At 35.6% G+C, this 13,656-nt stretch overlaps 1 protein-coding gene across 5 annotated transcripts in view; it reads left to right on the top strand.

Moving 5' to 3' along the window:
* The window catches only part of LOC131037813 (coilin), a 175,450-nt gene that overhangs the window by 42,873 nt on the left and 118,921 nt on the right, over positions 1-13,656 (top strand). For all 5 annotated transcript variants that reach the window (XM_057970016.2, XM_057970018.2, XM_057970017.2 and 2 more), the window contains exon 2: positions 5,300-5,364. In XM_057970016.2, the coding sequence (XP_057825999.2) occupies positions 5,300-5,364 (65 nt within the window). The remainder of the gene's footprint in view (positions 1-5,299; positions 5,365-13,656) is intronic.

Raw genomic sequence — 13,656 nt, forward strand, 5'->3', positions numbered from 1 at the left:
TAAGCTTTATATATAGCCATATAGAGTAGTAAATGAAGGTTATAAATATTTTGATGTTATGATTAATTCTTATTGTGTTATTTCTCACAATGGATCAATATAAACACATTTTTGAGCTTGTTAATTATGTTGGCCATCTTGATGAAGCCCTAAAATCTTATCATCAAAATGTTACTTGAACTTATGTGGATGGTGTGGTTATTGTGATTCAGAGAGACTCGGCTTATGATTTTTGAATTAGAATGAAAACTACCATGGCAACGGATTTAGAGAAAATATGAAATGGAGGATATCTATGATGTTCGGAAAGCAAGGGAAATTGGAACAACAACTAGGTGGATTTATACATGCAAAAATTAGAACAAAGGCATGGATATTATCAAAGAATTTGATGTAGTCTGAGGTCCTCTTTGCTTACTATTTGGTTAAGAGATTCGTGGAAAAAAATAATGCCTAGAAGATACAATCAGAATGTATGTCCTCGAAGAATTATATGAAAGACATTTGTTTGTTTATGACCAGTGTGAAGGTATATCAAAACAAATATTGGACTTAGGAGACACAAAACTCATACCATTTGAAGTTGGAAACTTTGCATTATGCATGGATGGATACTTGAATAGAAAAAGTGGACCTTGTGACTCATTTGGCGATGCACACTTGGTACGTACTCTAGAGTTTTCTTCCTCATTATTCAAGAAAATGTTGTATTCATGAAATGAATGAATGAATGGGTTTTAATGACGTCCACAAGACCCAATGGCCTAAGGGACCCACAGGTTCAACTTATCCCAGTTTCAGATTCTTTTCCATGCTGGATCTTCTCTTGTGAATCTTGATTAAGAGGTTTGCTGTTTTGTGAAGTCTTGACTCTTAAAAAAGCTTGTTCAAACTATCTACTTTTAATTCATTCCCAAACTGGCTGCGAATGTCTTCATACGCTGTACACTCCATAATGAAATGCCATTCTGTTTCTACTGTCCTCTTGCTGCAAAACAGGCATGCATTTCCTCCCACTCTTCTTTAGGCACCTTCCATCTACTAGTTTCACATCTCAAATGGTGAGATCCAGTCCTTAATTGTGCAATTAGAGTTTTGGCCTTACCGTTGATCGCAGATCTCAAATATTCTTTTTCCTCATGTGCCCAAGTAGGGTTGAATTCTTTAATATGGTACGCTTTTTTCCTGCCTAGCTGGTTTATCCACATGGCATTCCTAAATTTCTCTAAGACCCACTTTTTTATCTCCTCTTTGCTGTTGGGGCAGTCGTGCAAATTTATGTCCCACTTGTTCATCCATTTGTTATTTTGTTTCTTTCAAGTCTTTTTTGTATGACTTAAGTTTTCATCAACAATCAAGATGGGCCAACGGTGCTTATCCATACTTTCCACCTTTTTTAAGTAGCATAACAACCGAATGACTGCATATGCAGTTGGAATGTACATACTTCAAGGCCAAGTTGCCACTGAACATATGATTCATGCATTGCGAGAAGATATAGTGTTTGCTGCAGAGTAACTGATAACTTACTTTTCTCAAAGTTATAAGTTTCAAGGCCCCTTTTTGGAAAAGTGACTTATGCTACTTATTGTAACTAAGATTAGAAAATGAGCCTTTATTTGTGCAAAAATGATGAAAATCCTAACCAAATAAGGTTTATTATTTGTAAACCTGAGTTGGCCTAGTGGTGGATAACTTGTACTCTTGAAAAAGAGGTCACAAATCCAAATCTTGTAGGGGGTAAGGTATGTACAGATTGTTTGTAGCACAGTTAGGTGCCTCTTGCAAGGAGTACATGGTAGTTCCATATTACTATAACCCCATGTCCCCATGCGGCTGCTTAAGTCTATTTTTTGCTAAAAATTAAGCACTGAAAGTGTTCCCATGGAATTTTTTAATTAGAGGGAAAGGATAATTTGGAATCTTTTCCTAGTTTTGTGGAGCAGCGACTGCTTAATAATAAAATATAAGCTGGAAAAAAAAGGAGGGGCTGGAAATAAGCAGCAGCTGCTTATTAAAAAAATGACACATGGCTTCACCAAAATTTTTTCCTTTCCTTTTTATTTGCCTTAAATTTTACTTTTAAATTTTATATATAAAAAATATTATTTAAAAGTGTCATTTAAGAGGGCTGCTTAAAAATAAGCACAATTTTTTTATGCATGGGGTCACCAGCTCCACAAATTGTTGCACAAAAAATGGAGCAGTAGCTGCTAGCCAAAATAAGCTAAGCAGCCGCATGGGGATGTGCCCTAAGCCATTTGTAGACCCATAAACAAACCGCCCAATATTGTGGACTATAAAAGGATCCATTTCCATTTTCATTTCCAATGTATTTCAAGAAGGTAGCTGATGTAGTTATCTTATCTTTCAAATGTAAAGGGAGACTTTTTACAGAGAGGGGACACTTTGGAGAAATTCTTAGAGAGACTTTTTGATGACTTTTGGCTTTACTCGTACTAAAAGGGTTTCTGAAATTGTATAATTTCTTAAAGATTATATAGAATATTTTTGGCTTGTATGTTCTGAATGTATTTTTGTGTTATCATTATTGGTTTTTTCGCATGTCAAATTGGTAATCCATTTATGTATTATTGCAAATCATCTTTTATCTGTTTAAATGCTTATTAACTATACAATTGACATAATGAACACGCTCATACCCTGGTACTTGGTTTGAATGTGCTAAGGGAACTCGTTTCTTCAGATGTTGAAATCTATTTTCCTTCTTTCATCATTGTCGCATATGAATACATATTTATGCTAAAACCCCCTTTTGTAATTGTTATGAGTCATGAAATTGTATTTGGTATTCATATGTCTATCGTCGGAGTTTTTGTTAATTAGTTTCCTTTTGTTTTCTCTTTTCTCCTTTTCGTAATTTCAGGTTAAAAGTACACCAAAATCCTTAAAACCCTCATCATATGAGGGAGCTGCCCTTCTCAAACGCAGAGGAAGATTGCGATTTCATAGCAATCTCTCCAATTGTTGGGACATTTGTCACAACACGTTGGGTGAGTCACTTTAAAATATGCAGTGACAAATTTGTTTACCAGGAAGATAAATTGTGATATATATATATTCACCCAAGGCAATGTTTTTGATGTTTTGTCAATTGCTCTTTCTATCTATCATTTTATTGAAATGAATTTCAGGTAGTTTCTTCTTTCCGTCAACCTACTATTGAGTTAAAGGGCCTTATAATCTTGATGTCTCTTACCTTAAAGATCTTGACTTTCTTGAATGGTTTAAGATGCTTTGGATTCTTATTAAAGTTCCTAGTAGCTGAAGAGAATATGGGAGTGCATCTTGGTTTGTAGTATGGTTATGTGTTGTGTGTGCATTGCCACGAGTTCACCCTCATCTCTGGGTGCCTCCTTGGCTACTCAAGTTGTTAAAGAGATCATGAGAATGGAGAATTCTCTTTTATTGTGAAACACCTTTACTCATCACCATCTCCCCCTATTTTGTTTGGGTGCCATTTGAATTGATTCATACCTAAATGCTTCATTTACTTTCTTTTCATTTTCTTTTACTTTATTTCCTGTAAACTCACCAGAGTGATTAAATTAGAAGTCACAAGTTGTGTTTTTGTTAAAATAAGACTAGTTAAACTAAAAGTCATGGGTTGTGCTCTGCTTTTTTAAACTTTTAATCATGGAACTCCATTTTTGGATTCTAGGTGATATGAGAAATCCCTTTCATTTGCTTTTTATTTCAGGGAAGGTAAATTTGTCTGTCTTTTTGTGATTCTACTGTGGTGAAATTTCCACATGGAATCAAGAAAACTTTTGCTAACTTGTGGATTGACTATTAACTATGTTTAAAAGGCATCCCTTTAAAGGGCAAACATTGGGGTAGTATGGCTAGTTACACTTAGCATTATTACGAATGACGCTAATTAGAAGGGAACACACTTTTTAGATGGAATCAACTGGTTTGTAATGGATTAGTTTCCGAGTGAGGAGTTGAATCTGTCCTTTCTGTTCGTATATTTCTAGTGAGGAAACTATCATTATACACATTGTTCTTAACATTCTCAGAAGCTAAGCATCCATCCTTTTAGTTCTTGAAAGAACAAATACTATAGAGGACATATGGAGATTCGTACAAATTTTTCTATTCTTTTTTTATAGGCATTTCAACACCCACACATTTAACAAAAACTGCAATTAGATTCATGAGGTTTTCAGAGTCTTTTAGATTGAAAAGAGATTATGGAAGAACTTTGATCCTAACAAAATACACAGTTTTTTTCCAGAAACTCTTTTCAAAAATTACAATTGTGAAGGTATGCCTTCCTCATATTATTTTTGAAGTCGAAAAGACCTCCTTGGAATTCTTTTTGCCATTTCCATTATGATTTCCTCCTCTTGTAAACATTTCAAACAATGGAAGGTGATTCTGGTAACCTTGATGATTGTAACTTTAATCTATGGTTTTATAATTTTGATTGCGAACTTTAAGATGGTCAATGCTTTTTTGACAATTAGGAAAATAGTATTTATGATTCTAGGAGATTTTAGGTTATACGGCTATGTACAAATTACAAAGTATTAATACTTTTAGTCTCCTTTGGATGAAAAACACAAACACATGAAATCTTTTTGCTAATTGATTATTATTTTTTATTTTCAATTAGTTTGCCATGAATTTTCATTAGTTACCCAATTAATTTGCCATTAGTCAAAAGCAGAAGTTGACAGATTTGCTATTCTTGTGAAGATTTTTTCTGATAGTTAGCATTCTTTTTACCTTTTCTGTTGCTACCGTTACTGCAATCAGTGTACCTTTGAATGTTCTCTGCCTGATGATAATTAAGTAACATCGTTATTTCTTCAAATCATATTGGTAATATTACATAAAAATCAATAGTTCAGTTACAAAGTACCAGTCTCATAATTATCCTAGTGTAGCTGCTGACTAAATACAAAAGGAATTTTATTGTCATGCAGCCTTGTGGGTTACGATAGAATGTTCTTTCGTATAATAAATTGTATAGTTCATTTTGTCAAAAACATTTCTATCAGATTTTAAGTTATACTTGTAAAAGTATAGATGATTATTGTGTAGTAATGTGACTAACGTGATATATATTTAGTAGGGAACGGCAATTTTTTAGAGCCTATTATTTTGTCTCACAATATTATAAATATATGTTTAACTACTGTGTTCATTTTATATTTAAATAAGTTGGTTATCACACAACGTTCATGATGGGGTTATCTATATGTACTTTATTTTTGCATTTATTTTCTAATAATGTGCATTAATGTCAAAAACCCTTGCTTGCTTGCAGATGGAGGGATATACCTTGCCGTCTACACAGCCTACATGCATTTTGAAGGACAAAGATATTGTAGTGTAATGATTTTTTGTTTTCCACACAGTATTACATAATTTCAAATAAATTTATTTAAAATTTTGTGCAGTCTTCCACAAATTGTGGTAACAAGTTTCAATACAATTAATTTGTTTCTATCAATAGAGACAAGCTTCTAGGAAATCGAGGATTCTCTTCTTATATGCTCTTTCTTGAAGGCAAACCTAGAAAAGTGACATTTTAATGCTGTGAATGTTCATAAAGAAACTCCTTAATGAGTAAGTAATATTGCATGGTGTGGTTCTCATTGTCTATGTACTTGAAATTTCAATGTTTATTATTATGAGCAGCATTTGTTAGAATAGTGCAGTAAGAGTACTTATCTATTTGATTTCTCAACGCTTGAATAAATATATTTTATAAATTTACTTTCCATTTCTATATGTGGAACAATCTTTAGTTGTTTCTGCAAGTTTAAGTTATTGCAATTTTTTTCTATATTTTGTGGACAGCGTTTGTGGTTATTAATATAATATATAAAATTAATAAACAAATATAGGAAAAGACCTAAATATAACATAAACAAACTAAAGAAAGCAAAAATTCTAAAGAGTGGAAGAGTTGATAGGGAACTCCATAGGAGTCAAGGATCGCCTGCAACTAAAGCAATCTTCCACACGAGAGAAGCAATGAAAATCCTATATAGCCAAGGATTTGATTAGATGCATATAGAATGATACATTATGTACAATGAGATAAACCCTTGTATCTATAGGCAAAGGTGAGACCTAGGACTAACTTAGATCATGATAAGTGTCTTAATGATAATGGAAATCGAGCACATAAGGATAGCTAAGATATTCATTTATTAAATGAGAAGCAAAAAATTTCTTCTATAGGATCACCGTGAAGAAAAACAAACTAGATTATGAATGTGGGATGAATAAAAAGAAAATACTAAAATGAAATAAACATAAAGTATATCCTAAAGTATGAACACGTTTATTAAAGCCTATGACTAATAACTATTTGACCATTACTAAATAATAATTACTTTACACCCTCCCTTAATGGTCAATCTGCTAACTACACCAAGATCATCTTAAAATCTTACAAATTTGTCATCACCCAAAGACATGGTGAGAGTGCTTGCAGTTTGGTCCTTTGCTGGACAATACTGTAGCAAAACAGATCCATCTTGTACAAGTTGTGTGATGAAGTGAAAATGTATTTACACATGTTTGGTACACTTGTGGAACACAAGATTCTTGGCAAGTTTGAGCACCCTTTGATTGTCACATAAGAGTGGTGAAGGCTCAGCTCATCAAATCTTCATGTTTGAAAGCATTCTTTGAGACAAACTACCTCGCATGCTGTTTGTATTGCTTCTTGACATTCTGCTTCAGTTGAGGAAATAGCTATTGCATGTTGCTTCTTGTTGGCTCATGTGACTACTCATGGCAAGGTAGAAAACATATCTAGAAGTGGATTTTATATTATCCATAGAACCTTCCCAATCAGCAATCTGAATCCATAAAAACACATAGCCTAGGGTCTTTGCTTTTTCTGTACAAAATGCCAAAGCTAGGTGTCCCTTTCACATATCTAGAAGTGGATTTTATATTATCCATAGAACCTTCCCAATCAGCAATCTGAATCCATAAAAACACATAGCCTAGGGTCTTTGCTTTTTCTGTACAAAATGCCAAAGCTAGGTGTCCCTTTCACATATCTCAACATCCTCTTTGCTATAGTTCAATGTTCTATTTTTGGTGGCCTCATGAATTTGGAAATGAGAATCACAACGTAGTTCAATTAAGTTCTATTAATTGTAAGTTATATGAGGCTCTCCACTATTTGCCTATAGGTTGACTCATAGTTGTCTTAGATTCAATTTTGGCTGAAAGCTTCAACCCTTTCTCAATAGGTGTAGACAAGATTTTGCAATCTGTTGTTTTGAATATGTTGAGCAAACTCCTAGCATTAATTTTTATTGTGAGACCAAAATGTTGCTACATTTTTGCCAAACTTTTTACCTCTAGGTAGTAATGTAAGAGGCCTAGATCAGTTATGTCAAAAGATTTACTTACATTAAATTTGATCTATTCAGTAGCATGTCTCAGTACTGGTATTAGTGATGTCATCTACATATATGAACAGTAGAGTGAGATGATTATCTATGCTCTTGACATATAGATTGGGATTTGAAGGACTTTGTTGGAATCTTTGTTCAACCAAATACTTATCAATTTTGATGTACCATGCCTTGGGTGTTTGCTTTAGGCCACATAGAGCTTAGAGTAGATTAGGAGAAGGAAGAATTGTTGTTATGACTTGTAAATGAGATACTCTTTTCATTGAAGTTGTGGTGAAATTTGTTTTTTCAACAAGCCTCATGGTTCTACTTCTCATTTTGTTTTCATGTTGATTAGATGGAATGAAAGAATCTGTTGAATGCATTTATGTGGAATCCGTTTAGTCCATACCACTAGCCTCTTGCTGATTGTAAGTGTGCCTTGTGCGGTCAACTGATTGTTATGCGTTCATTGTTTGTGCATTAACTTGAATGGTGATCAATGTTTGATGGTAATGATTTGAACATCTGTGAAATGTCCTTAGAAGATTGCACTGAGCTTGTGTCAAATTATTCCAGTTGATGGTGAGACCTTGCCCATCTTCTTACATTCTAGGCCTTAGAATAGACTCTCTCAACCCTTCATCTTTCGCCATTTTTTTCAAACTCAAGTTAGTTTAGGATAGAAAAGCATCACCATATTGCAATATCAGATGATCAAGTTCTAGTGATTCAAGTGTTCGACAATTCAACGTAAGTCCCTTTGTGATACCAGCAATTACATCAAGCAACTGTGCTTATCCACACATCGTGACCCGACATACCAGAACCTTGGAGTTGTCTCAGGTGATCCTGAAGCCAATCTTCAACATTTGAGAAGCTTTGTTCAAGAGAGGACAAGATACTTATGGGTATTTTATTCTGTGTTCGCATGTGCATAAAAAACACATCAACACTTCCCTTCCTATCAAGCTTTGCAAACACCCTGTACCTATTGTTGATGTGAGAAAGTCCATCTATTGAGTTCTTTTAGGCCAATTGAGAGGGTTAGGATAAATCAAGGTGTCCATACCACTAATGCCAAAGTGAATTGATGTGTGATGCACTAATAGTTGCCATTGTACGATCCTTGATTTGTCAAGTGTCAACTTGACTTTATAGTCCATAATCTTCTACTCGAAAAGCAATAGTCTTGTTGGTCTATTTGTCAACTATGTAGCATTTGTTGTTAAATATAACACCTTGTTTGGAGCAATGTTTCATAATTTGACTCACCAATAGTAGATTAAGCTCCATTCTTGACACCTATTACACATTAAGAAAAAACACCATTCTCTAATGTCCCATTCCCGAGCTAAGAGTGGATAATGTTGTCATTTTATGACACCCTTGGTCCATCAGTGAAGACCGATCAAAGATATGTTCCATGGACCAGCGCTGCCTCAATTGATCAAAGAGAAAAGCAATGGAATTATGAAGTGTGAAGTGTTGTCTTGTTTGGAGGAAGTTCCTTCCTTAGCCTTTTCTCTCTTCCTCGGAACTCCGGAACCCCAAAGTTTCAATGTTCCTTCCCTTGCCATCGCTTTCTTCTCCTCCCAGGAACTTTAGAACCTCGAGATTCCGAAGTTCCTTCCTCAGCCCCTTTTTCTAGTTCCCCAGAACCTCAAGGTTTCGAAGTTCTTTTCCATTGCCCTTTTCTTTTCCCGGAACTCTGGAACCCCAAGGTTCCGAAGTTCCTTGCTGCCTCTCCTTCCCTTCCCCGGAACTCCAGAACCCCGTGGTTTCGAAGTTCCCTCCTTGACCTTTTCCTTTCTTTCTTCTGAACTCCGAAACCTCGAGGTTCCGAAGTTTCTTTCCTTAGCCTTTTCCTTTCCTTGTCTCTTCTTCTATTCCCTGGAACTTCGGAACCCCGAGGTTCCGAAGTTCCTTTCTTGCCTTCTCTCCAGTTCTTTTGAACTTCAGAACCCCGAGGTTCCAAAGTTCTTTTTTCTTAGTCTCCTTCCCCTTCCCCGGAACTCCGGAACCCCTAGATTTTGAAGTTCCTTCCTTGTCTTCCCCACTTCGGGAACCTGAGTTTCCGAAGTCTTCCGACTTCCTTCCGACTTGCAACACTTCCGAATGGTGTGATCAACACTCAAAGCTTTAAATGCTCCGATGACTCTTGTGATTTGTGCACCTTCTTTTGTGGAGCCACAAGGGTGCATTTAATGATTTTTGCAGGATTTCCATCAAGAGAGGTACAGGGTCATGCTTATTCTGGTTACCTATGTCATGCCTACATGTTCTGACTTTGGAATGTCAGTCAATCCACCTTCTACAAGTACCTTTCTTCTTAGGATTGCATTTTCAGGGTATGGCCAGGTTGCTTGCATGTACACAATGTCAAGTGCATGCACTTCCCTGCATTCCTTGACTGACATTTCCTTGCACACAAGGGTCAAGGTTTCTCTTCCTTGACCAATGGTCTCTCCTCTACGACTAGTTTTCTATATAAAGGTTGTTAAGCCTCATTGTAAAAGGGTTCTCTCCTTGCTGGCTTGAGCTATTCTATTCTCTTTCACTTTGTAATGTCCCCTTTTTAGCGCAACATGATATGGGGTGTCGTTAGCCTATTCTGACATGGTCCCGAAGGCTAACAAGGACATTGATGGGATCCCGAGGTGTTTTGGCCTAGGTGTTTTCGATTTCAGGCTAATCGGTGCTGCTTTGATAGGGTTTCTAGACACTTACTATTTATAGAAAGTTAGTCTCCAAGCAGTGACTTGAAATTTTTAGTGTTTCCCTGGTTGGCATAACTATCAGTAAAAATATTTGAAGGCGACAATGATTTAAAGGGATTATCAACAGTGTTTTAATATTTAACGATAAAGTGTAAAGTTAAATTAAATATTTAACTTTATCGTTATTTTATAAGGTTGGGAATATAAAGTAATGTTTAAAATATTAAAAGTTCCCTTTAATGGTACATTGTGGGAAATAATATTTTATTCTAATTGTATTATCCCACATTTAGGAAATGAAGTGTTTGCATCCAGGGAGAAAATATAAATGGAGGTTGAGAGCTCTCTTTTGGGATATGCTGGGATGAATTAATGTTATGCTGTTGGATTTCGTAGAAATCTGATTATTGGGCTTGGAGGACGGAATCCCTCTTTGCTAGCATTCTCTTCGCTGTTGAAAGACACAGTCAGGAGGATTAATGGTGTTTTCATTCAGGAAACACATTGGGCTTCATTTGGTGCTCTCACATGATGTTTTTACAGGGGTTTGAAAGTGCAGATTTGAAAATAGTGTTTTTGCTACAGTACCGCGTGAATAGTGTTTTTGCTACAGTACCGCGTGAATAGTGATTTGCTACAGTACCGCGTGAATAGTGTTTTGCTACAGTGCTGCGTGAATAGTAAAAATGCTACAGTGCCGTGAATAGTGCAGCTACAGTGCATGAACAGTGTTTTCAGCAGGTTCTATACTTGTGGAGTCCAGGTTTGAATTTGTTTATTATCATATGGTCTGTAATATTCTTCAAATCTGATTTGTATGCTTGGAGTTGGAATTAAATAAATACCATCAGCATTAATCCTCTTGTTTTTGGTATTTGATATGTCTGGTTATTTTTATATTGAATAAACTTTGAAAGCTTTACAATAAATATCAGTTTACCAAATTTATCCTATAGCAAATCAAGAACAAAAAAAAATCCAGTAGTTAGCTTGCACGCCAACTGTTTGACAAAATTACACTAAGTAAAAAGGACATAAATTTAGTACCGAACAGGGGGTGCCCATTACACACTTCTCTTAAAGACTTGTATATTTTTGTATTTCTGCAACTGTAAGTTTGGCCATTGGCCTTTGAATGAATTGAAATCACCATTCTTGCCTTACTTCAACTTATGGATGTTGTGTATTTGTTCTTACCTTCATTCCAAGTGTATGTTTGCAGCTTTCTTTCACATATATGCTGTGTCAACCTATTTTTGGGTGTGACTTTTGGGAAACCTTCTCCCCTCTTGACATTTAGCGAATTCTAACCTCCATACATGCATTGGGGTCATTCATACAACTGAAGTTTGTGCATCTCCTGGGTATTTCAATTGATTCTTTGTGTCATTTCGGGTAGGGAGAGAAACAATCTCTTATCTTGGTGCATTACTTTCATTTTAAGCATTTCCCTCTTCCCTTTTCCTCTGCAAGTTGTTAGGATAGGCTTAGGAGTAAGTTTTGAAGTGTTGAGTTGGTTCAACACCTGCACCTGGATTGAGAAGGAAGCCGTCCTTCTCTGGAGATTCAACCCCCTTGCGCAAGGTCCCACACTTCGGGGTTGTTTCCATGTTTCATGAGGTTGTTGAGTGGATAGCTCAGCAAGGGTGCAAACTTTTGTGAGAATAGATAAATAATAATAAAATGAAAAATGTAAAAATAATAATAATAATATAAATAAATAAATCAGTAATAATAAAATATAATATTCATCAAGGTAATTAAAATGAAGGTGGCAAATAACATACATCAGCGATAACTACTTGACCCGAGCGATGGATTATTATTTAAAGATGCAATTAAGTTAATAAACAAGGGCAAATCACCTAAGACCTAACAACAATCACCTAAGGAACAATGATTTGATTGAATGAGTGATGCTAAAGGAATTGTTACAAGCTAGGGTTGCCGTTGCACCAAAAGATCGACCTGTCAATGCTCAATACAACCACTAGATTTATAGAATCCACATGAGGCTATTAAACCATGTCGCGAATCCCTGCGAGGGATGCTGGCCCACTGCCAGCAATCTGCCTCCCAGCGTCACTTGCCGTGGCCTGCATGATTCGAATGTGTGACCAAGCTTTGATACTACTTGTTACAAGCTAGGGTTGCCGTTGCACCAAAAGATTGACCCGTCAATGTCCGATACAACCACTAGACTTATGGAAACCACAGGAGGCTATTAAACCATGTCGCGAATCACCGGGAGGGACGCTGGCCGACTGCCAACAGCAACAACATTTAATTATGATAAACACTAACAACAATTAAGCACTTAAGATTATCTAGAAAGGTAAAGCCATAGAAGGTGTCATTATGTTAGCAAACAAAGGCAGCGATTAGTTCTGAAAGGGCACATCCAAAGAACAACAACTCTCAAAAGATGTCTCCCTCCATGAGATGTTAAAATATAAAAGAGACTACGATGGAAGAGAGAGGGGAAGGAACCAGCTTTTAAGGAACATTGATCCCTTCATAAGGAGAAAACAATACCAAGCAAATAAAGAGATCATCGAACAAGTAAGAGAATTCTATCTGCATCTATTAGAAGAAACCGACAATCTATCACGGATAAGCATCATTGGAATCTACAACCTGCAGTCAGCTAATCAAATTAGACAATCATATCAAAGGGAGACCAATTCAATTAGGATCGAATCAATAGGAAGGCAATCAACAATCAATCCAAAACACATCATCAGGAATATCAGAATTGAATGTTTGTTTCATATATTTCTGTATATCTAAAGTGCTGACACGAGCAAGGTAAAAGGGCACATTCACGAAGGATATTATAGCAGGAACAACATCAAGGCTGCACAATTGTAAAGCTATATCAGGAGAAGCAACAAAAGAACAATTCAGATCAGATTCACAACCCAATTAATTTGCATCATCATAAAGGCATAGAAGAGACAGGGATCTTACTAGACAAAGATCTGAAATTATATATTTGTAATGCCAATATAGTCATAAATCCCAATGAACTTAGATCCATTGCATATTGATTGTTGTATCAGATAAGAAGGTTTTATCCTCTTCCAAATTGATACAAAGTTCTCAAATTAAGTCCTCTTTAATTATAGTATTGCATAACAATAAATCTGCTAGACATTTCAATCAATACCCCAAAAATCATAAGTATAATCATTAGATTGTGAAGATAGAAGAAATCTTAGAAGGGGACATTACACATTCCCCCATTAGAAGTTATTTGCACATTCCCTTGGTTGATCATAATGTACTCCTCCCCATCATTGAAGATCATTGAATCATTGCAAGTAGTGTACTGCATGAACTAGTCTTACTTGGTGAAATGATGTGATGCTCTTGAATCAATTAGGGTTTTAAGGTAGACAAGTGCAATAAACAATATTAATATAATATATAATAAGAGAGGCAAATATAACAAATCACAATAACACAAAGATTTAATGTGGTTCACCCAATGTAATTTACATCCACCAGAGAAACAACCATCCACTTCTTATCTAATA

Source organism: Cryptomeria japonica, chromosome 1, assembly GCF_030272615.1.
Source record: "Cryptomeria japonica chromosome 1, Sugi_1.0, whole genome shotgun sequence".
Taxonomy (NCBI): Eukaryota; Viridiplantae; Streptophyta; class Pinopsida; order Cupressales; family Cupressaceae; genus Cryptomeria; species Cryptomeria japonica.